Genomic DNA, 25,156 nt, shown 5'->3' with positions numbered 1-25,156 from the left:
GACACTGATTCCCCTCCCAGTTGGCACCCATCCCTCTTGAAAGCCCCTCTTCCCAGTTACCAACTCCCCTTCTTCACTAATCTAAGGGCCACCGCAAAACCAGCTGCACCCTGAGTTTTCACTGCACCTGACTAGTGAGCCTCCTGTTGCTCTCTACAGCTCACTGGCTCAATGTAATTGAGACTTGAGCCTCAATATCAGGACACTTTGGACGTCAGGTGCAGTGAATCCACTATGTGCACCCAGCCCCCATGACCATATATTGCATCTTTGTTCAAGAAAAGTTTTGCACCTCAATTAACCTTACAGTTTTTGATTGAAGAAAAAAATAGGGGTGAACATTCACAGAATCTCAGAATTGTTACAGTACAGAAGGGGGCCATCCAGCCATTATGTCTGTGCTAGTTCTCTGTAGGAGCACATTACCGACTGCAACTCCCTGCCCTCTCCCCATACCTCGCACATTCTTCCTTTTCAGATAATAATCCAATTCCTACTTGAATGCCTCGACCTCACTCAGGCAACGCATTCCAGATCCTAATCATGCACTGTGTGAAAAAAAAATTCCTCATGTCGCCAGTGCTTCTTTTGCCAATTACCTTAAACCTGTGCCCTCTTGTTCACAATTCTTCCACCAATAGGCATATTTTTTTCCCTATCTACCCTGTCCAGACCCCTCACGATTTTGATCATGACACTGTTTCCCAAAGTTTACTGATGCTTGAATGGAAATGTTGCTGGAGCCATATTTGACACGTAAGAAAATCTTGCAAAAAAAATTGGGATCTCATCAAGTGGCCAAGGTAGGATTTAATACAGAGATAAAAACAAAAAGCCACTGTGGATGCTGGAAATCCAAAACAAAAACAGAATTACCTGGAAAAACTCAGCAGGTCTGGCAGCATCGGCGGAGAAGAAAAGGGTTGACGTTTCGAGTCCTCATGACCCTTCAGCAGAACGGAGAGAAATGGAAAGCAATGAAGGTGAACAAGACAGAAGAGACAGGCGGAAATCCTGTCGGAGAGCAGAGCAATACTTCTTCAAGGTAGGCATTTCTTGAAGAGGAGTGGCAGTCAATTAAACACAGAGATAAAAACAAAAAACTACTGCGGATGCTGGAAATCCAAAACAAAACCAGAATTACCTGGAAAAACTCAGCAGGTCTGGCAGCATCGGCGGAGAAGAAAAGAACTCAGTTCTGCTGAAGGGTCATGAGGACTCGAAACGTCAACTCTTTTCTTCTCCGCCGATGCTGCTAGACCTGCTGAGTTTTTCCAGGTAATTCTGTTTTTGTTTAGGATTTAATACCATAGGCTTACTCAGTCCAGGGACTTTATATAATATAGATATGTAGAGAATGCATGATACATTATAGGCTTTACACCCCATCTATATCCACCTGGTCAAGTGGAGGGATTATGAGTTAACATTTTATCTGTAAGGTGACACATCCAATAAGACAGCATTCCCTCGGTATTGCACTGAAATCCCAGCCAAGAATGTGTGCTGAAGTTTTAGAGTGCTGCTTGAAGTCACACCCATGCCCCATTGCTACCACAGAGATCGGTGCTGGAGCCTCAACTGTTTCCAATCTATATTAATAACTTGGATGAAGGGACCAAGTGTACTCAAGGATGCTACTCAAGGATGAGACTAAGAAAGGAGGGACATTAGAGATTTGATAGGCTGCTAGTGGTGGCAGGATGAGAAGAGGAGATCTAAGCGGAAGGTTGCTCATGCATAGACCACTTAGGTCAAACTGCCTTTTTCCATTTATTCATTGAATGCAAAGCATACAATTAAGTGATAAGACAAATTAACAAGCTGCATGATTGTATTCTTTTGTTCTTCCTTCCTACAGTTTCACACTAAGCAGAAGGAACAAGGTCTGGATAGGACATTGAGACAGAAATTGAGTGGGAGGAGGAGGAATGAGGGGACCATAAGTGCGTAGGGAGAGTGGAATGGCAAGGGCACTTCTATCACCCCAATGCACCATAAAGGTGGTGGTGTGGAGGTGATGCTTGACTACGGCCATAATCCCCATCCCCTCCCTGACAGCCAACCCTTCACAACAATCCCTGGTCACTCTCACTCTGCATGTGATGCATCTCTGCCAGGCAGCCATATAGTTGTACCAACACCTGTAGCACCTATGAGACAGTAGTCACTTCCTTAGTCTGACCTTCCAGTGCATTAAAGACCATGGAGTGGTAGGGAGTGTGTGCTCCAATCCACTCTAAGGCACAGTAAAAATTTGAGCCCGATATAAGGACAACTGGATTACAGAGGTTTAGATGGCAAAGAAGGTTGATTCAGGAACATCATAGGAATCCACAACACCTCAAGTTCAGATGAAGCTCCTGACTGAACATGAGAGAGGATGTCCAATCTCTGCTCTGTCAAGAGGTCAGCTGAGGACAGTACTCCTACAAAGGCCCCTATATCTGCATTGCAGCTCCACCCACTGTAGCAAGTGTTTTGGTCCACAAAAAACATACAAGTCAGCAGTTTCCAGGATCATCTCTATCCACACCCAGGTTTTACGCCAAACACACTGGTCTTACAGGATCCAGCTGCTGAGGATGACCCTTTTACAACCAGCAGTTGCCCCATCATAGGAGGCAGCTGTCACTGCTCACAGCACACCTAACTCCCTTTGTCCTGTCAGAAACCCAATTCCCAATTCTCTGATTCTGACTGATCTGTGGGACACATAGGCTGTGCCTTTCAAACACAGGTTTGTGCCTGGTGCATGCAATGACTAGGGTGCCAGCCTCATTCAGAGTCCATGCTTTATAATGGCAACTTAATTTGTTGCTGTTAAAAAAGCTAGAAACTTTGTGAATGGGTGCAATAAGTTAATAATCCCTGACTTTTTTATTCAATTTCGGGATGTGGGTGTCGCTAGCAAGGCAAGCATTTATTGCCTATATTTAATTGTACTTGAGTCCAACTGAAACCCCTGTCCATCTGGTGAAGATATTTCCATGGTGCTGTTAGGTAGGAAGTTCCATGATTTTGGCCCAGCAACGAAGGAGCAGCAATATATTTCAGGATGGTGTGAGGCTTGGAAGGGAACTTGGAAGTTGTGATGTTCCTATGAGCTTGCTGCTCGTCCTTCTCGGTGGTAGGTGTCTTGGGTTTGGGAGGTGTTGTCAAAGAAGCCTTGGTGAGTTGTTGCAGTGCATCTTGTAGACGGTACATATTTCATTATTTCTGTCTGCAGTCAAACTGCTTTGCATAGTAATTTATATTACATAAGTGAAGTGGATGAATAGATGCTTAATAGACCATTACAATGTCTGTGGAGCATTGTTTCACCCTTTGTTACTTGAATAATTATTTTGTTCAATAAATTACCTTAAACATGTCCAATCACCTCTCACTGAAATTATGCACACCGTTGGAGCCTTGAATCTTTTTCACACGGAATCTCGTAATCTTCAACTGAGCTCAATCATTAAATCGACAGATCAAATGCTATCTATATGCTCTAGCCCTTAATTATAACTTGAATCTACAATTTTTTGATTCAGAGTCATGAATGCTATCAACTGAGCCAAGCTGAAACTGAATCCAAAAGTTGCATAAGTAATAAATATTGAAAGAAACAACATTTGCAAATCAAACCTATTCATAATCATAAGCCTGGATCACAACTTTTGAAAGTGCATAAATTTAATGAAGAATGTGTTATTGCAAGAAGGAGAATGGCTTTCCCCAATTACTCAATATCATGATTAGGCCATTAAATGTCACTACTGCTGAGAAATAAAAATTGGTCTTTAACTAAACTAGTCTAAACAGCCTCTTTGCAATGCAAAACATTTCCCTAAAGTTTCCAGTTTAGAAAACAACGGATAGCAATTATAAAAAGTAACAAAAATGTAATAAAGTTTTTTCGGATATGTGCATTCCAACTATACTGTAGATTTTCCGAAGTGCTACATTTCCTCCTCCACGCTGCAATTTGCCAATGAAAGCATTAAGCAGGAAACAGCAATGTCTTACAAAAAAGTGGGACAAAAGATATGAGGAGCACACACTTTCAAAGTCAATAGTTCATAATACAAAATTTCAGAGTCTAAAATTTGGCAATTAGCAGCATCCGATATTATGTTGTCTGCAATTAAGGTGCATTTCTGACAACAGCAGGAAAATTTATTGTTATTGTTTAACTGCAGAGCTTGTTTGTGTGTGCTTTCAGTTGGTAACTCTTCTATCAAATAGCTGCTTATAATAAAAATGGAAAACTGGATTTTTATCTATATCCACAGTGTATTTAGGGTCTAAATCTAATTTTAATAAAAATAAAATATAAATACTGCAGGTAGAGAATGGTATTTGCATTCACCTGCACAAGAGGGACTCCAGCGGTTCAAGAAGGCAGCTCACCGCCACCTTCTCAAGGACAATTAGGGTGGGCCACAAATAGCTGGCCTTGTCAGAGATGCTCACATTGCATGAAAGAATGAAAAAAATTCCATTCCGCAGGCAAGACAAAAGGCCAGAATCTTGCACTCCCCCAAGGGCAGGTCGGCAGATGCAGCGGAGTGTAAAATTGGGTGACATGGCAGTGGCACCATGCCCATTGCCTATCCATCTGTCCTCATGGGTATTTTACCCACTGTAGAGGGAAATGTTGGGCAGCCTGCTTGCCCCTGGGCCAATTAAGGCCCTTACTCAGCTTCCTCACATCACTCAATAAAACTTGGTGAGCTTTGTGGCTAGGCTGGGGTGGGGCTGCCTTCTAGTCAAGCACCCTGTGCCCATCAGAGGCCAACCCTCACAAGGTATTTCATCCCCTGCATTTTTCCCCACCAGGGTGTGCCAACTTGGACCCCAGTAAGTCCGGGTCCACGCCACTCATCTTCAGGGACTGCCAAACAGTGGCCAGCAGCTCTTGGAGATGGGATTTCCTCTCCAAAGGGGGCGAAGGCTCACATCAAGACAATTAAAGGCCCGACCTCGCCCCCCCTGTGTAAAATTCAGCCCCATGAATGCACAAAATAAGAAAATTGCAGTAAAATCAGTGTCAGCAAAAACGGAGGACCAGTGATTTGAAATGAACTGGAAAAAATGTATTGCGTTTATATAGTGATTTTCATGGTGTCAGGGTGTCTCCAAGGTTTGTACAGCAATTCATTATAGTTAAAGTGCATACATTTGCAAGACAGGAAAATGTCAAGATAGAAAGACAGATATTTCTTATTTCTCAAAACACAGCAGTATCAAAGAAGTTAGATAGCGTATACATATACATGTATTTTCTAACAGACTGAGCCAGCCTAAAAGCCGAGGCTTTAGCAGTGTCATTTCATTTGCATAGTAGAGTACCTCACCACTAGGTTGTCCTTTTTTTTGCTTGGCAACGAAAGGAAAAAGCAACAAGAAATATCCAAGCACCAACATCCACCCACTTCCAGGTAGGCTATGAGGCTATGAACAGAGGAAAGAAGGTAACTGAAAGATAGAGAAACTGGAAAGAAAGGGAAAATACTAAATGAGGAAAAATATAAAGCAGAAAACAAGAAAGCAAAGTGAGAAACTGGTGACAAGGTAAGCATTAAGTGTAGCCGGCTTATCTGAATTTAGACAGAGTGACAAGACTATTCAAATGTCATGTGCTTCACAAGTAAGCTGATAGCTGTCTTCACCCAACACCTACACGTGTCCTTTCTTAACAGTCACCACCAGATAGCAATCAGGAACAAGAAACAAGTTGATTTTTCCCCTCCTTAGACCAGGAACATTACAACCCATTATAATGCCCTAACTGCTACCATTTTGTGGTGCAATGTGTTGCAGAAGCTTTGGAATGGGGAGTAGGGTGACGACACACACTTCCTCCCTGCCCTTTATTACTCACTCTGTTTGCTTCTGTTAGAGGACCCTCCAGAACTTGGACGGCTTGTCTGTTGCGGACCAGACTGAGAAAACTGAGGGGCAATTGTTGGAGTTTTGATCTTTCGTGGGCTAGTAGAAACATCTGGAGTCCTAGGAATTCTGGGCCTACTGTCAAATGCAACTTCATAATCATTTTGCCTGCAAGGGCAGAAACAACAGAATGGATGAATAAAAGATAATTGATAGCACATCTTCAAGGTTAAGTAACACCTAATTATTAACCACATTTTAATTTTCATGACACAAATCTAATTCTGCCATCACTGCCAGAAAATGTATTAAGCAAGTGGACCACTAAACAACTGGCTCTCAGCTGAACAGTCTGTAGGCCTTGTTTCTTCTTTACATTAATTGGACAAAAAGGTTGTCAGGGTAAAGAGGAAGATGATAAAATGGAGGGAAGGGAACACAACCATAAATCTGCTGACCACATATGCTGAATAGTACTTGAATCAGCTATTTCATATCCATGCTAAGGTTGGGCAGAGTGCAAAGAAGGAAAAGGAGGCGGGGCAGGCTCACCTGGTTTTCTTCCTGTTAATTTAAATGAAAGGAAAATCAGGTGGGTCATGTTTGGTCATGAAATTGTTTCCTCTACCCTCCAGAAATTTTTCTTTGCTGTCTGTCCAGGCAATGCTTAATTCCACCTGGTAAAAATGAAAAGCTGCTCTGCCTAGTTTACACTAATGGATTGTAGATCATTAATGTTTAAAACAGCTGCACAGATGATTGATAAAACATACTTCACTGTAAAAAGGGGCACGAAAGTTTTCAGTTGGTTTTCAGTGCATATTGTTAAAATGTAATCGAGTGTAATGCTAGTGGAATGATTAGCTTCTTCCAAAGGACTCAAGTCAAATTAGCAATGATGGGTAGAAGTTTAAATCTTTAAATTTATTAAGCACACTTTGCGAAAAAGTTCATAAAGACTTTTCTTGTACAGCACAATTTCTGCATTTTAGTATTTGCATTGTCTCCTCACCTGATAGACTGTCGACTCAATCTGTCAAAAGACCTGATACCTAACAAACTTGTAGCTGCTGTTAGATCCTGATCAAAATCACCAACTGGAGAACCCAACTGTGATGTGTTGCGATCAAAACCTGCAGGAAAAAAACACAATTAAAAACATTTCCATCAAAAATTATTAATTTGAATAGTTTAGTCTTAGTAAAAACTCTGTACAATTTTGGGAATCCTAATTGCAAAATTCCATTTACTTATGGTGGGAAATTCAGAGAAAAGCATAATGAACAATAATAGTTTAGTGAACATACTGGTTCCTGTCCTGTTGGGGGGACATAAATATCATCTGTAGAGTGCAGCTCGTAAAGGTTGAATGAAGTTGGCTACAATGTTGGATTGAAAGCCTGGAGTTTTGATTGATTGTCTTACAGTGTTGGTAAGAAATTTCAGATTCTTATTGTCTTGGATGCTTAGCATTCAATCAGTTATTGCCTACTGAGATTGAGAAAAGAGACCCCAGTTTAGCATCTCGTCCCTCTCTGTTTCCTGGTGTCAGTAATGAGTTCAATTGTGCCGATGATCTTCAAAATGTTGGCCTAGATTTTCTGATTTGGGGCCAACGAGGTGGACAGAAATTTTACTGAATTTCTAGTCCTGGGTAATTTGGTTGTGGGAGATGAGGGCCCAAATCTTCCAATCTCCGGATTGTTGGAGACCAGACGTATGATGGAACATGCGCATCAGGATTCTGAGGAAGTCCTGACACATGAACATACATGGGAATTACCCAGGAAGTTCAAACTTCTGATGGGCAATTCCCTGCTGCCTGCAACCCTGTGTGAAAGTCTCCAACTCTGGATTCTATTCCAGTAACTGGAGTTAGATGGGAGATGCTGCACTGCCGGTTTTGGTGTCAGCCGGGATCAGAAGATCCTGAAGAATTTGGAAGCAGCACTGGGTTGGGAAAATCTTCATGGGCAGCGGCAGTGACAGGAAGATTTGGGCCAAGGCCTTGCTTCTGCCAGGGAGTTGCACAAGAGACATGGTGGAAGAGACATATTGCAACGTGTCAACTGGCCTGCTACAATGGTGTTTGGGGGTGGGGGGGGGGTGCGGAAGAAGCAGCCACTGAAGAGATTGGTATCTTTGAGAATTGATTTTTATTGAGTGGCTATCATACTTTGACATTACCACCACAAGTTCTTTGGATGATTCCCCCAAGGGCTCCCTCTACTGACAGTTGAATGTTAGATACCCTGAGACAAATCAGTTGGCCCTTAGGAACAGTATTCAATGAGGGGAGGAATTAATTACAGCAAAGGCCCTATTTACCTCATTTAAATTTAATTTGCATATATCTGCCCACATGCTGAAAGGTGAACTTTAACCCATCCAGTACACATACTGGGAAATGGTGGCGTGATGGAGGGGAGCATTAGGGATGCCATAGAATCTGTCCCTGAACAGGTGGATGCCCCATCAGCTTGTGCAGAAGCGCCAGTTGGGAACTTTAGCCTATCTTATTTTTGTCAAAATAATGGCTTGGATCTTCCAAGGAGCGGCAATCATCATTGGGTGGCACTCCCACGCGAACTTTCGCCCGCCTCAACGCTGCTCCGTTTATCTTGCCAAGTCTTCCAAGCTCAGCTTTCCTAGAAATGTGGAGTGCAGCGTGCCTCAAATGACTCCATTGCAGCGCTGTATAGTCAGGGGGAAGCCACAACAGGTCCTCTTTTTACAGCACTAGTTGCCATATAGTAAGTTTAAAGGTCTAGTGTGAATGTTAGTGAATGGATGAATGTTTGTAATTGAGTCATTGGAAAGGGTGGTAGGGTGGGCAAGTGGTTAGGGTGGGTGAGGTGGTAGGTAGGTGAGGGGGCAGGTGGGCGAGGGAGGCAGGTGGATGAGGTAGCATGTGGGCAAGGCAGCATACAGATTGGGTGGCTAGGGAAGCAATGGCTAGGGCGGCAGGTGGGTAGGGAGGCAGGTGGGCAGTGTGGCTGGGGCAGCATATCAGTAGGGCGGTAGGTGGGTAGGGAGACAGGTGGGTAGATGGATGAGTGGGTGTGTGTTGGGGGGTAGTCGAGTCAGGTTGTGGGGTTAGTATGGTCAGGAGAGCTAGTCGGGTCGAGGTTAGTTGGGGGTTGGGGGTGTTAGTCAGGAGTCAGAGGAATAGTTGAGTGGTTGCGGGTTGTCGGGGGGGGTCAAGGGGTAGTTGGGGTGTTGGGGGAGTTGAGGGTGGTTTGAGAGGCAGGGAAGTTGAGGGGCCAGTGAGAGTGATTGGAGGTCTGCTCCATAGTTATCCAGGAGTTAGACATGTTTTTTTTTTCTGTCTAACATTTCCTAGGCAGCTATCCGGGTAAGTACATCCGAACTGTCTGAGGTCGCTGAATCTTTTGTGAAGGATCCTGAGGAGCAGCAGAACAGCCAATTGGAATCCCGGATATTTCTCGTGTAGGTCAGTACACCAGGACTTCCGCGGGGCATCGATAAGCATCTCCAGATGTATGTCTGGTCTCCGATGATCCGGAGAATTTTTAAACAATCAATATAGATTTTCAACTTACTGACAGGAGAAGCACCAAGCTCGGAAACACTTGTTCTGCTCCCACTTCGAGTTGGTGGCCGAATGCTCTGCCGCGAATAGAGGTTGCTTCCTGTGCTGGGGCTTCTGCTTTCATGTTTATTTAGAGCAGCTCCTAACCTATAAAGTATATAGAAAGTAAAGTCTTGATAAATTCTGTAGATAAATACATTTGTTTAACTAAATGAATAAAAGACTGTACTTGATAAAAACATTTTTTAGAAAAGTAATGCAGATTACCTGTTCTTCCATTCATAAATAGTGAAGACACTACACATTTTGTAGCAAGTTATATTTTACCTAATTATTTTCCATTTCCTTTTTAAGATTTTATGTCTTTTTCTTTGGTTTGCATTTCTATTTCTCTCCTTCATGAACAGGTAGCTTTAAAATGGTTATTTTATCATTAATTGTTTCAGTCATGGTTTGAACTGATATAATTTCAAAAAGGGCAGATGGTGGCATAGTGGTATTGTCACTGGACTGGTATTCCAGAGACCCAGAGTAATGTTCCGGAGGTCCGGGTTTGAATCCCACCATGGCAGATGGTGAAATTTGAATTAAATAAAAGTCCAAGTGATGACCATTGCCGATTGTCGTAAAAGCTGGTTCACTTTAGAGATGAAATGCTCATGGGGTCATGAGAGTCCAGACCCAGGTTGACTCAGAACAAAGGCAGTTAGGGACGGGCAATAAAGGTTAGCAACATCCCAGAAACGAATGTTAAAAAAAATAAAATGATGCATCATTACTTGTTCTGTACATGATGTGACTATAACTTTTCAATTCACATAAACAATGCAACTGTGATGTTTCACCTCACTCCCAAGGAAATAAAAACTCAAGTTGCTAGGTATTGAGGACAATAAGAGCAAAATAGTTGCAGTTACGTATCCTAAATTAAAACTGTCAAAAAAGAATCATTTGTATTATTCATAACAAATTATAAAGCCCTGGAATGTAAAGTTTTCCACCAATTAACCCGGTCATTAAAGAAAACAAAGTATTGGCTCTTTCAACACTTCAATTGCTAAATTCAGACTACTTACGATGTATAACCCACTCTGTGCATGCTAGGTGTAACTGGTCGCCGGAGGGGTTCATCAACACTTTCATTCAAAAGTGGCAGTGGCTTCCTCCTGGTCTTCATTGTGTTTGTCATTATCTGTCAAATGATAGAAAACCCATTGTAAAATTGCCTAAAAGTGCACATTTTTCACATCATTAAATTATGATAACTAACAAGGCTTATGACAGCTGTTTGGAAAGGCACATGGATGTAGTTTCTCTCAGTTCCCAACTATGCCAAGATGCCAGGAGGACATCCACATTTACCCAGTCATTGAAAGCTCATTCAATGATTTGCACATTTAGAAGATGGTATGTATTACCTAAATATTTCAATCTTCAGCAACACAATTTTCTCAACACTGCCCTTGTATTCTTTCCGATATACAATATATTTCAGATACAAATTCAAAAAAGGCTCTCAGTGGGCTACATCTGTAAATTAATATTAATACCAGCTATTATTATTAATTAGCCAATATTACTTTTACAACATAAGATGCGTTTGCATGCCAAAATAATTAAGTGTTGATAGAGGAAAAAATGGCAGTATAATCTTGGAGTATAATCTTAGCAAAAAGATACAGAAGAGCTTTCTATTGCTTTGCTACTAATATATTCTCTTATAGCTTAATATGTTTGCACATTGGAATTCACATTTTTCCCATCAATGGAGCCTAAGAATATGATTATTACAATTTCAGTACTTCTGTTCTTGGCATCAACCGCAATTGTAGGATTTAGATGAAATATCCAGCCTGACTATATCATATTCAGAACTATTTCCTTGGCTTAATACATATTTTTTCCTTTACCAAATTAATTATTTTCAATTCTATGGAATACTTGCTGTACAATGCCTACAATTATTAACTACCTCTTTTCATAGCACAGTGAGCAAGTATATTGATGATGTGGCATTGAATCATACAGATCAGAAGCTCCAAGGTACATACACTGGTTTCTGCTGAGTTAGTCAATTTCTGCTGGGTTATGTGGGGGAAACAGATGTAGTACGCTTATTACAATCCCCTGCCTGGGAGAGGTGGGAGGGAGGGGCAGAACCAACCGAGGTTCCCAATACTGATCACTAGTTTTTCAAACTTTTAGTTTGCAACAGATGGATGATGATGGCAGTTGGCATTTATTGTCCAGCCCTAACTGCCTAGGGAAAGTGTTAACAGACCTCCCTGCAACTACTACAGTCTTCATGACAACCACCATATAAACTGGGGTTACTCACAATCCAATAAAGATGGTGATTGATTACAAAGTTGGTGTCTAGTAATGCCTTCGCCCTGGTCCACGACCCTGAACAGTGTACCCCTTTTGGTCAATGAAATGGAGTCAAGATTATTCTCCTGGAATCTGCTGGGTCACATCTACCACCGGAGCCATGCACTGTTCCCACCAACACCCCATGTAGTCAACACTGATCATTAACTATCCATGTGCAGCTATGACCACACTCCATCACAAGTACAAACAAAAGCTGGAAATTCCAGAAAGGTAATTGGACTTTGTTCAGATAGGCTGCTCAATGAACAACTGTTACCATCTGAAAGCATAACATCCCAACTGTGAAGGTTATAAACATATTTGTGGCACTATCTATAAAACTGCAGTATCCACATTTCCTCATGGCAACTGCCTCTTATATATATTGTGCTTGGACAAAGACTGCACTGCAATATTGAAGCTGTTGAAGGATTTTGGTGACTTAGTCTTTGAACAGACAGTATGTGATGTATTGAAATGCCCAATCTGGGAGTCCCCAGTGGCCTTCAAACCTTCAACTTCGTGCCATGTGATATGAAACCAGGTACTACAGGCAGTTTGAGAACATATATGCTGAACATTTGCAGAAGCTTGGTTCACAAATTTGTTATTGGCTCTCACTTTTATTCGCTCGTTATCTTGGCGGCTGAATTTCAGCAGTGTGGTACCAAGCTAAGATTATTTAAGCTAGATAAGGATCTACAGTCAGTTGGAGCTGCTGACCAATCTTCCCCAAGGGTTTACCATAAGATGCTTGAGGACTGGTCCGTTAGTGTATAACTTCAGCAGTTGATGTTCTATTCCAGAAAACCAGGTGAAGGGTAGAACTGGTATCAATCTTTACACACTTTTATAAGCTTTTATTTACAGAGATACACATTACAAGTCTCCTAACCCAACAATCATAGTTTCAGTCGACTCCTACATACAGGAATACAAGTGAATAATCCCTAGTTAATGCCCACCACCTGAACACAATTAAATACTCAATTGCTATACAATTAACAGTTGACGCCACACTCGGCCCAGATAAAGCTGCTTTCTGTTGTATTTGCAGCATTTGTGACCAAGTACTTGCCTTAGCCACCTTTATCAAAAATAGGTTTCAGAAAGACCTTAAGTTGTGTTTTTTGATCTAACAGCAGCCTATGATACAGTCTAGCATTCTGTTCTTCAGGTGAAAATATTGAGAGTTCTACTATTTGGACCACCTGCATAGTTGAACTGCTGCTACAGGGCTGGCATTTCAGAGTAGACATGGCTGACCACATCAGTTCTTGCAGATACCATTTCAATGGACCTTCCTCAGGGATCAGTACTAGCACCACACCTTATTAATCTGAATTTAAATGACCAGACTGCTGAAATTCCTAAACTCTTTCCTGCTCAAGCTAGTAGCTTTTCCATGCTAGAAACTATTTTCAATCAGAGTAGTATCTTCAACTAACTACGACAAAGGATGGCTTCGTCGTGTTTCACCTGCAATATGCTAATGCCGAGATGAACTTGGTAGCATCTTAAATGGTCAGCTCCTCAAACATGATGCTCACGCAGTCTACTTGGCCACTACACTTGACTTGTGAAATTTGTAATGAAGGGATAGCACCCCAAGATTTTTTGGGGCAAAATTAAATGTTGGGAAAGTGTTTTAAAATGACATTTTAAATCATGCTTTCAAACTTTTCTTATAATTTTGCAGCAGGAGCCCAGATGTAATAGAAAACAAGGGGCAGAATTTCACCCATGTCGGGTGGGCTCGGTCGGGAAGCCGACCGCCACCCACAATCGGGGCTGGAAGGCAATTTCATGCTGGTGTGAGTGTGTGCTTCATAATCTCCCTGAGATTTTCATCTCGGACATCTTGGAAGCGACAACATGCCTCCTAAAGATGACAAGAAGAAGAAAGATGGGGGCAAAGGGGGCAAAAAGGATAAAGACCCAGTAAACAAAACTGGAGGCAAGGCCAAGAAGAAGAAGTGGTCAAAAGGAAAAGTAAGGGACAAGCTGAATAACTTGATCCTGTTTAACAAAGCCACATATGATAAACTGTTGAAAGAGGTACCAAACTACAAACTTATCACGCCCGCAGTCGTCTCTGAAAGACTAAAGATCAGAGGTTCTCTGGCCAGGACTGCCCTGCAAGAGCTGCTTGCGAAAGGTATGATCAAGCTGGTGTGTAAACACAGAGCACAGGTAATTTACACACGAAACACCAATGGAGGGGATGCACCATTGCGTAAACAGGTTCTGGAATGGATACCAAGCAAGGATATTTGGATACAAGTGTAAAATAAAAATAAAAATGATGTAAAAAAAAAAAATCTCCCTGAGGCACAGAAGTGTTAAATAAAAAAAATAAAGAAAATAAAACTGTAATGAAACATGTCCCTTCATGTGACTTTGTCACTTGAGCAGGGACATGTTATTAACTAAGTTTTAAAGTTTTTATTTGCTTTAGGAAACCTCATCCTGCCCTTGGATGAGGTTTCCTAAAAAGTGCAAAGGCCGCTTGACCTTTTCACCTGCCCACCAACCTTAAGGTTGGACAGGCAGCAAAAATTTCAAGTTAATTGATAACTTAATGGGCTTAACAGGCCTTTTAATTGTCAGCAGGCATGCTACCAGGCTCAGTTCATAGCACCCTCGCCTTTGAATCAGAGGGTTGTGGGTTCACGTCCCACTCCCGGAAACCAAGAACTGTGATTGTACTCGAAAGAGTTGCAATCTGTGACTGTTGATAACTCGAAAGAGTTTAAAGAGACTCTGAAACAAAAATCAAACTTGACCAGCGCCCGTCGACCAAAATATCGTGCAAGTGCGTGATGACGTCGGGGCGCTTGCCTGATGTCATCGCGCGTCATTTTACGCTCAGTCGGGTCGGGTGTACGCCCGCCCACCGAGCTAAAAATTCTATCCAAGATGCAGGTAAAGAATAGTAAAGATAAAGACAAATACTTGTAACTGGTATTGTAACATTATTAAATAAAGCTAAATGGGCCAGCTGCAAAGAAGGTACAACATAATGTAAACAAAGCGATAAATATAAATCATTAACTATGTTACCTTATTCACATATAATATCAAACATGGGAATTTCCAGAGAATTAAAAAGAGAGAATAATTCCTTCATAGTCCCCTCTCATTCCATATCAGATGATGTTTGGCCATAACAAAGGATCATATATCCACCAGGAAACCTACTGAGGTGGACTCTGACTCCATATCACTTTCAGGCACCATACACTGGTGAAAACTTGACCACAAACCATTCCAAATCAATATACTCCCTAAAGCATGTGAAGGTGACTCCTTGAATTTTCAGTGCAAGTTTATTAATTATTTCACAATTGATGATGTAGTGGGGATTATACAGCAAATAAGGTTGTGATAGAAAGTAGGGACTAGGCTAGATAGCCCAATAAGTGCCATGACCTTAAACCAAGGCAGCTATTTTATGGAAGTTGTCTCCTAGCCATTATGTCCTGAATGCCCAAATTTTACTTGAATAGCCCATCTTTGCCAAACAGCTGGGAGTGAATTATAATTGCTTTTATTAACTTAATAACCTATACCTTAAATATTTCACAATTATCTTCAGTATTCAACTTACAGTGCTTCCAGATGTCTGATAATGAACACCTACCCCTAGATACTCAGCTGTCAGTAATTTTTCACCTGATAACTCTCCAGGCTGAGGTTTTAATATTTCAGCCTTATCCAGATCCGCTTCCATTGCATCCTGATCATCCTGTTATTGAGATTTTAATCAATTACTAAACCAAAAAACAAATATAATCCATAAATAAACCAAGTTACTCATATTTTCTTACTTCTGTACTGTTACACCAGTCAGAAGCCATGCAGCTTTTAAAAGGTTAAAACAAAGAAATGGAGTTTAATATTGTAAATGCTGAAGTGCCTCTATCCCATCATTCTGGACTAACTATTATAAACAGATAGAAACAAAATCAGACACAGTACTTGGAAGATTGTCCACTCAAAAGTAGGAAATCTTTTGAAATTTTCCTTAAAAGTTAGCATTAATTTTGAGGACAAGTTTGAACAGACCAGTCAAACTATTTGTACTTTTAATTCCATCATTATAAAATGGCAAAAAAAAACACTGTACTCGTCAGACTAGAGAAACAATCCAAATGACAGAACTGAGTTGATAGGTAGTTTCCACTGATAATATAAACTGCAAAATTCATTGTACATTATTGAATTTGCTAGGTTTGTACTGGTCAGAGCTACCAGTATCTTAAATGTAAATCAACTGTGATCTGTGGATCTTATGGGTAAAAATTGCTTTCCAATTGGCAGGGGGAAAAGAACACTCTTCTAACCCTGTACATCTTGCTAGGTTTAAGAAGGAACAACATTCCAATATAAGCTTTTTCAAAGGTCACATATACATTGACAATCAAAAAGGACATCTAGGGCAGCAGAAAAATGTTGTACATGAGTAACTGTGAAAAATGTGAACAAAGCTTTTACTTTTACCAGCTTCTAGAAGAAATTATACTCACTTCATCATCATCCTCTTCCTCTTCATCATCAGAATCTGATTCTTCAAGCACCTCCTCTGTTAGATGTACATTTAAAAGTTATAGCCATATGTCATTTTGAGAAATTAAAATGAATAGTCTGCCAATTTACATAAACTTTGAGAGTTAATTAGCAGCATTTTACAAGTGGTGTTTAATACAGTAGATCATAAAACATGCACTATGTGTATAAATGCTATTGGTTTCTTTAGCAATCTTTAGATCACTAACAGCATTGAGAAAATATTTTCATCAGCATGACCTCTTTTGTACACTAACCTGAATTGAGCTGCTTTATAATAAACTCAAGCTGTCTGTTCATCTCAGTATTCCCTTCTTTAATAAAACATCGCAGAATTTCTTCCATGCCCTAGAAGTGTGTCAGAAAAATGGCATAATGAAACTAAATCAAAGAAATCATCGGAAGATAAAGGTTTTTTTCTGCGTTCTGCCCCTCCTCCACACTCATACTTACCATTGCTTTTGCCTCCTCACGTATTGAAGGGATGGCAAGGATGCTGTATAAAGCTCCATTAACATATGGCCTTATCTGAAAGAAGCAGCTGGTATTCAGTTAATTCATATTTGGTAACAAAAATGAAGAGAGTTTTATTGTCTCATACCTAATTGCTAATTTCATGGATCTGTTGAAAATATTATGTTTTAAAATTAAAGACAGATTTATGTTGAAAACTAGAAAAGGAATTGGACTTTACTTGGAACCTACTGCAGTTTTTTTCTCTGCACCACTACTCCACCACCTCCCCTAGATCATGCTTCCAATGTGTGGCAATAAACATCATAACCAGGGCCACATCTGGATTCTAACGCATTCCTTCTCATTTATATCAATGTGAAGAAGGAACAATAATAACTAATCAAAAGAATTAAAATTATTTTGGATTTTTTTTTGGTGGTTTCTATACTTTTTTTCTCCCCAATAGAGGGTTATTAAAGCATAAACTGTTTTAACACAAGTTGCTAGAATACAATACTGAATTGGAATTTCATAAATATTTTAAAAAGGAGGAATATAAAAGGATGCAAAGAAAGAGCAGCAAAATTAGTCAGTGTGCACAGGGCTGCTGCCAGCACAAATGCAATGGGCTAAAAGCTATCTTATGTGCTTCAACCTGTATGATTTATGATCGCACACTTACACAAAAACAGTTCACCCATTTCACTCGTACACCAGGGCTCTCTCTATCCTGGTCCTCTTCACAAGAATGTGAAAAGTGAAGATTCCATCAGAAGATTACAAGTAATTTTCATCCTACCACATTAACCTTCTTAGGGTAGCATTTTACGCAATAAATCTTCAAAACGTTAAGGGCAGCTCTATTTTAATTTTAAAATGATATGCATTTAGTAGATTATTTAGTGGTCTCTATGTCTATGATGAAGAAATTCAGTCATCGGACTAACCATTACGACATAATTACTGTATGTTTAATTAAGAAGTAATGTATATATAAAATATGTGTAATTTTAAAAAGCCTTGTGCTTAGACATGTTCATCACACTTCAACCATAATCTACATATAAAAAGCCATTTTCCACTGGTTATTCTGATCTTGATAATCTGTCTTCTCCCCAGAGCAACAACTGGGGAATTCACAAGCAGCTGCCAATTTACAAAAACTTGTAAACTTCATACAACAATTAGCCTGTTTAGGAATTTCTCCATAGGAAATATGCAGGCAGAAAATCCCAACTCCAGTCTACCCCTGAACCTTGCCATGGACAAGCACTGAGTGCATTTAAACAATTTTAAAAAGTCAACTAAATTATTTCCAGAAACAAAGTAAATACTTAGATTTGTACTATGCACTTAAAGATAGTACCTCATGATTTTCATGACCCAAAAGATCAGACAATACTTTCAACACTCGTCTTGCATCTTCCACACATTTCCGTTTACCTGAAAGGTAGTAACACATTTTCTTTAGACTTTAGCTGGTTGAAGTACAGAAGTCCTTACTTATGAAATGTGATTCAAGCATGAACATGTCTGTTTGACTATTAAATAGTAGGTTATCTAAATCATGCTTCCAATGTGTTGCAATAAACATCATAAGCAGGGCCCAATCTGGATTCTGACACATTCCTTTCCATTTATATCAGTGAGAAGAAGGAACAATACTAATTAATCAAAGGGATTAAAATGATTTTAGATACCTTTAAAAGCAGTGGTGGTTTCTATCCAAATTAGTACCATTCTAACAGCACAGGAATCCAAATGCAGCCGAATTGCTAGAATTATCTCTGTTATTGTTCTATATCATGGAATTTTACAGTCTGCCTCAAATGGAAGCTGATCGTATAAAAATTGGATGCTAAACTGAGGCAACAGTTACCCATTGGACTTGTATTTCTTCTAGTAGCTGCTTTCAGACAGGCATAGTTGGAAAGCTAGGGTGGGTTGGCCAACTTTTCAGGCATAAATGGGCTGTAGTGTAAGAAACCAGAAGAGAACAAAATAACCTTAAGAAGTGAGACATTCTCAATCCCTGATTTGCATTGAATTAGCTAATCTGTCAATTGAATTTGGGGCTCAGAATTCATCTTAATATCCTGGTTTTGGAACATTATCCAATGTGTCTTTCTGAAGTGCCAGACAGCACGGGCCAGTCAGGCTGTGATGGTTCCTAAACTTAACTTTCACAGTCTGGACAGATGAATGAATAATGGCTGCTGGACAAGGTATCAAAAGATTGAAAGCCCCATGCCTCAGGAGTGAAAAAATAAAATCAAAGAAAAATGAGGAACAGATGAAAAAGACAATTTCACCTTTAACAAAAATAAATTAAATGTACTGATGCAGCATTTCTGTTTTTGAAAAAAAAACTCAAGGATTGATAAACAGATGGTGTTACAAATTTCAGATCTGCACTTGATGTCCGCTAAGGGTCATCACACTGGCTTCTGCACTTATGACCTTTACTGCCTAATATCCAACCATATGAAAAAGGTTGGTTGGGGCCATTATAATGTTGGTATGTTGTAACGTGAATGAAATATGATGAACTTGCATATGACCCTATGCATGTTTCTCCTATCTTCCAAAAAGTGGACTGATAAACTTTTCAATGACATTAGGCAAGTTCTAAACCAATGGGCTACTTATTTTCTTTTACAAAGAAATGTGAACAAGAAACATTTACTGTGAATTTTACCCTATTTCTTATCATCCCACATACCATTGTAAATAACGAAGGAAGAAACAAACAAAGCACGCCACACCTTCCTTCTTCACCTCTCTATGGTAAGTGAAAAATACCACCTTGGATAGATGTTTTGACTGAGTCTAATTCCTTTTTGTGCTGAATCCTAATCCTCATCTCCAGATGCTGCATATTGTGGATTTAACCTCTGTTCAACTGAATTTAGCTTAAATAGCCGTTTCTTAATACACAAGTCCTCCTAGGTTAAAATCAGCATTCTGAAACAACAAACTTATTTTGGACATTTGGATAAAACTTGGATCTTATAAAGCATTTTGAAAGGTACAAGCATGAATTTCTAGTGCTATGATTGAAATCACTGTTCTGGCGTTCCAGGTTTATTCAGAAATTATGCACTTTCACAACCAACAAAAGAAGATTTCCACTGTGTACCAGGTGTGGCAAAATCATAAGCATGTTGTTTACAAAGGTGCTTGTGATTTTGCTACACCTGGTGCACAAGGAAAATATTCCCTTTATATCTTTTAACTCTTCATTGTGCAATCACAGAGAATGTTCACTGCCTGGCCAGCGATATTATAACTGTACCTTGGGTCCGAAGGCAGAGGTTCATAAACAGTGCAACAGAATATTCCAAAGTGTAATCTGACAATGAATCCGAATCCTCCAGTACGCTCAGCAGCCAGAAAATAATGTTATCTCTGACCATGGCTGACTGCAGTGCTCGTCTGAAAAGGAGGTAAATGTCAATATATGTTAATTGTATTGCTAAGGTTAAGGATAACATGTGAAAGGTTTGAGCACATATAAAAAGGGGACTGCTGGGTCACTGGGAGTGTTAGTAGGTAAGAGCAGACATACGTAAGGTTGCATTCTGTAAATAAACCAACCATTAAGAAAAGGATATGTGTCTAGTTTCACACTTCATCATTTGACTTGGAATCCATTTAACAGAAAAGAGCACTTTTTGGAGCAATATCCCAAGGGTTTTCAAGAACATTGCAGTTGCAGAACACCTTATTTTATTACTGATACCAGAAAGCAAACCATTTGGATTGACAAATTGTCATGGGCTGGAATTGCCGGTGGGATTGGTACTGGGTGTAGGCACGATTTAAAAATTGCGTTCCCGAAAGGCCTGTCTGGATTCCGGTGAGTGCAGGGTGAGGGAACGGGGAACCGCTCACAGTCAATTATTGGCTCATTAAGCTCCTTTAGGAACTTGTTACTGGGCCTGGGAGGTTGGCATTGCAATTTTCAAAGGAGATTTTGAAGAACCCTAACAGTCTTGTACATGCTACTGCACAGCCGTCAGTTCACAGTGGGGCAAAGGAAAACTTTAACACTGAAGCTTGTAGGGCCCTTGGGAGTCTTGCACCAGATCATGCACATTACCTATGTTTTGGCTGTTTGATCACCACTTTATGTCTTTATACTGCTGGCCCTCTGAGGAGCTATCGAACCTCTTCAGCAAGGCAGCAGCTGTGCCCATCATGGATGCCATTTGCCTTTGTCGCTTGCGCTCTGCTGGCAGTTCCCACCTCTTGGAGGCCACCACAAACTGGCACCGAGCTCACCTCCGGCAAGTTAGGGCATTAGCTTTTCAAAACAGCATCAAGGTGTGACGATAGGAGATGGAATTGTCTGGGCATCGGATTCCATGCTCCCCTTTGACAATCTGGCCCTCTGTAACAGCATTATTCTTTTTATACATGTTTTCTGTCTAAAGGAAATATTAAAATTGAATTTGCAATCTTTATCATGCCATGCTGTTACCCTGTCCCTACCTGGTTCTAGATTTATCAAGAACTTATGCTACTATTTTCAGCTGCTTTTTATTCACTTTTCAAAGTAACACTGTAAGGTGTCATACTGAAGAGCCTGAGCATTTGGCTGTGTTCAGTTCAAACTGTTTTTTTGACATTGAAGGTCTTTCGGAGGACAGGATGGATGGGGAGGCGAGGGGAAGGTTAGTGGGGAGATTGCCCAATTGCAGAGGCCCCTCATGTAGGCACCTGGATCCAGGAGGTAGATGTAAAGCGCTCACATCCTGAACCTGCCAAGTCCTTGCCTTGATGAAGCTGCCAGGTTTCCCCATGTTTGGAAAACCTGGTTGACCAGAGTTAAAATTGAAAACCAGAATGACAAAGAGCCTTGCGCATTCATTATCATATTTAAAGTGCCTCCTTGGAGTGGATTAGTTGCTTAGTCACCTTTCAGTTTCAGTTAAAGCCAGAAATGGACTTTAACCTGCTCTCATCTGACCCAAACCCACCTGTTTAGTTAGGTTAAAATTTCCCACTGAGCTTCTGGTCATTGTCAACTCCTCATCTAAAACATATGAGAAAACGGGCCTTTCACTAAACAGCTGGAAAACTAAAGTCTTCTTCTAATCAGCTCCCACAGTACAACACATCCCCTTGTCAATTAATATCAGTGATGAGATGCTGGAAAACATGGACCATTTTCCGGATTTTGGGAGCTTCCCCTCGACAAAATCAGACCTGGACAATGGAATTCATCATTGCCCCCGAAGTGCCAGCCCAGCCTTTGGCTGAAAGAAGAAGAGTATTTGAGGACCAGGATCACAAACCCATGACTAAGGTCATGGGTTTATAGGGCAGCAGTGATTTGTGCGTTCCTATATGCTTTACAGATTTGGACAACCTATAGAAGGCACCTTAAAACCTTAAAGCACTGGAGAAGTACTATCAGTAGTGCCTTCGCAAGATCCTCCAAATCGGGTGGCATGTGATCCATCAGCAGTGTTTTCTCCCAAGCTAACATAAACAGCATTGAGGCGCTAATCATTCAAAACCAGCTCCACTGGGTGGGATATAGAGTTGATACACCTAACACCAGACTTCTGAAGCAACTGCTGTACTTGGAACTCAGTCACGGCAGGACACTCCCAGGAGGACAGCGAAAACGCTTTAGGGATATCCACAAAGCATCCCCTGAAGAAGTCAAACATCCCCGCCAACTCATGAGAGTTCCTGGCTCGTGGCTGACCAAAATGGAGAAGGCTCATCCAAGAAGGCAACGGACACATGCAGGGATTTTGTCAGAAACATGCAGAGAAGAAGTTGAGGCGCAGAGGGAGCGCACAAACTCCAAACAACCCATTCACCCAACCCTTCAACCCTTGTCTGCGCTTCAGGCATTGAATGTGTCAAACTTGAGTGGAATCAAGTCATCCTTGATCCCCAGGGACTGCCTGAGGATAAGAAAATGCTCCCTAAATTTCACAAAGCAAGTACAGGGTAAATAGGCGTCTGCTGGGTGAACAAAATAGAAACAATTGGATAGAGAATAATGAACCCAGATACTGATTGAACTTTAATTTTTGGTTTAAAAAAATTCTAGCAGCACTATATCCTTTCCAGACAAATATTATATTAAGTCCAAAGAAGATGATAGCAGCATACGAACATAATAATTAGTAGTAATAGGCCACTCAGCTCCTCAAGCCTGCTCCACCATTCAACAAGATCATAAATAATCTGATTATAACCTCAACTCCATGTTCCTGCCTACCCCCGATAACCTTTCACCCCCTTGCTTACGCAAAGACTCTGCTTCCGCCGCCTTTTGAGGAAGAGAGTTCCAAAGACTCATGACCCTCAGAGAAAAAAATTTCTCCTCATCTCTGTCTTAAATGGGCGACTACTTGGGTGGGATTTTCCTGTCCCGCCCACTGACAGGATCTTCTGCTCCCATCAAAGACAATAGACTTTTGGCTAGTTGCGGGAAAGTCCTGGCCTTTATTTTTAAACAATGACTGCTGGTTCTAGATTCTTCCACAAGAATCCACCCTGTCAAGACGGCTCTGCATTTGATACGTTTCAATCAAGTCATCTCTTACTCTTCTAAAATCCAGTGGATACAAATTTAGCCTGTCCAACATTTCCTCATAAGACAACCCGCCCAATCCAGGCGTTAGTCTAGGAAACCTTCTGCATATTTTATCTTTATCTCAAGTTCTTTGCTTTAGGTTCGCCAAATAATTTCTCAGCCAACAACATAACCTGCCTCTATCAGGGCTGTTATAAAACTGTTGGCTACGAGGTGTAACAAAGTTTTGATTGATTCACCTTCAGGCTTGCCCTCTGTATAGGGATTGGCTTGCCTCTGTTCAGCAATTTCTCCAGTGGGTTTGTGACACCAGGAGCTGAATTTTCCCTGCAGGCTTCTTGAATGCCGGTGTCAGGTTGAAATGTGGGTCAGGAGCCCGCACTGCGTGGGAAACATTCACTCTTTGTGGTTTTACCTGAGGTGGTCCATTGATGAACAATTAATGATCGTTGGCAGGCTCTTGAGCTGGAGGGCCCATTAGAGGCCTTCCAGCATGGAAGAAGCAATAGGCTGCAATGGAAGTAAGGAAGAGGGTGCTTCAAAATGGAGCTTCCTCTCTCCAACATCTTTAAACGTAATTAGAAAATTGATTTTGGCGACGGGCCACAATTGTGGGGGATGGGGAGGAACACTCTTCTTCAAGGGGGCCTTCAGCTGTCGCAGGGAGAGCTGCTACGCCTGCCTGGGGTACTGATGCCCCAGTCTTCCACCAGCAGGCTGCAAAGTAGTCAAACTGATCCTGACCACCTGCAGGGACTTGGAGGCTGACTGGAAAATCCCAGTCGGCTTCCTTTAATTGGCTTTAAGTAACTCTTAATGAGCTGTGTTGGCTACGTTGTGTGTGTGCAGGTGAATAGTCTTGCCACCACCCTCCCATCCCACCTCCACAAATATGGCCTGGAGGGAGGGGGCTGATGGGATGAAGTCGGGTAATCAGCACGTCCGGTGACAGTGTTACTTTTAGCACCCACACGGCTCCAATCCTGGCCTCAGTGGAACAATCAAGCCTTAGGTGCTTAACAAAAACAAAAATACCTGGAAAAGCTCACTAGGTCTGACAGCATATGTGGAGAGGAACACAGTTAACGTTTCGAGTCCGTATGACTCTTCAACAGAACTAAGGAAAAATAGAAAAGAGGTGAAATATAAGCTGGTTTAAGGGGGGGTGGGACAGGTAGAGCTGGATAGAGGGCCAGTGATAGGTGGAGATAACCAAAAGATGTCATAGACAAAAGGACAAAGAGGTGGTGATATTATCTAAGGAATGTGATAATAGGTGACATTAAGGGTAGAAAGCAGGACGAGCAAGGTACAGATAGCCCTAGTGGGGGTGGGGTGGGGGGAAGGGATCGAAATAGGCTAAAAGGTAGAGATAAAACAATGGATGGAAATACATTTAAAAATAATGGAAATAGGTGGGAAAAGAAAAATCTATATAAATTATTGGAAAAAAGGGGGATCGGAAAGGGGGTGGGGATGGAGGAGAGAGTTCATAATCTAAAATTGTTGAACTCAATATTCAGTCCAGAAGGCTGTAAAGTGCCTAGTCGGAAGATGAGGTGCTGTTCCTCCAGTTTGTGTTGAGCTTCACTGGAACAATGCAGCAGGCCAAGGACAGACATGTGGGCATGAGAGCAGGGTGGAGTGTTGAAATGGCAAGCGACAGGGAGGTCTGGGTCATGCTTGCGGACAGACCGAAGATGTTCCGCAAAGCGGTCACCCAGTCTGCGTTTGGTCTCTCCAATGTAGAGGAAACTGCATTG

The 25,156-nt window shown here is 41.1% G+C and overlaps 1 protein-coding gene and 1 pseudogene across 6 annotated transcripts in view; one reads left to right on the top strand and one right to left on the bottom strand.

The window, feature by feature from the left end:
- armc9 (armadillo repeat containing 9) overlaps positions 1-25,156 on the bottom strand; it is a 117,142-nt gene that overhangs the window by 4,111 nt on the left and 87,875 nt on the right. For 5 of the 6 annotated variants that reach the window (XM_078563920.1, XM_078563923.1, XM_078563922.1 and 2 more), the window contains 10 exons: positions 20,127-20,266; positions 18,198-18,274; positions 16,829-16,903; positions 16,633-16,723; positions 16,336-16,391; positions 15,450-15,554; positions 10,510-10,625; positions 9,444-9,580; positions 6,893-7,013; positions 5,873-6,048 (listed from right to left, as the gene is read on the bottom strand). In XM_078563920.1, coding sequence (XP_078420046.1) covers positions 5,873-6,048; positions 6,893-7,013; positions 9,444-9,580; positions 10,510-10,625; positions 15,450-15,554; positions 16,336-16,391; positions 16,633-16,723; positions 16,829-16,903; positions 18,198-18,274; positions 20,127-20,266 — 1,094 coding nt within the window. Of the gene's footprint in view, positions 1-5,872; positions 6,049-6,892; positions 7,014-7,187; positions 7,369-9,443; positions 9,581-10,509; positions 10,626-15,449; positions 15,555-16,335; positions 16,392-16,632; positions 16,724-16,828; positions 16,904-18,197; positions 18,275-20,126; positions 20,267-25,156 lie in introns of those variants that run through there. The other variant, XR_013579608.1, reaches the window with a different exon arrangement.
- On the top strand, positions 13,653-14,095 carry LOC144694264 (small ribosomal subunit protein eS25 pseudogene; annotated as a pseudogene).

Source organism: Cetorhinus maximus, chromosome 19, assembly GCF_964194155.1.
Source record: "Cetorhinus maximus chromosome 19, sCetMax3.hap1.1, whole genome shotgun sequence".
Taxonomy (NCBI): Eukaryota; Metazoa; Chordata; class Chondrichthyes; order Lamniformes; family Cetorhinidae; genus Cetorhinus; species Cetorhinus maximus.
This window is presented reverse-complemented; position numbering and strand designations above follow the sequence as displayed.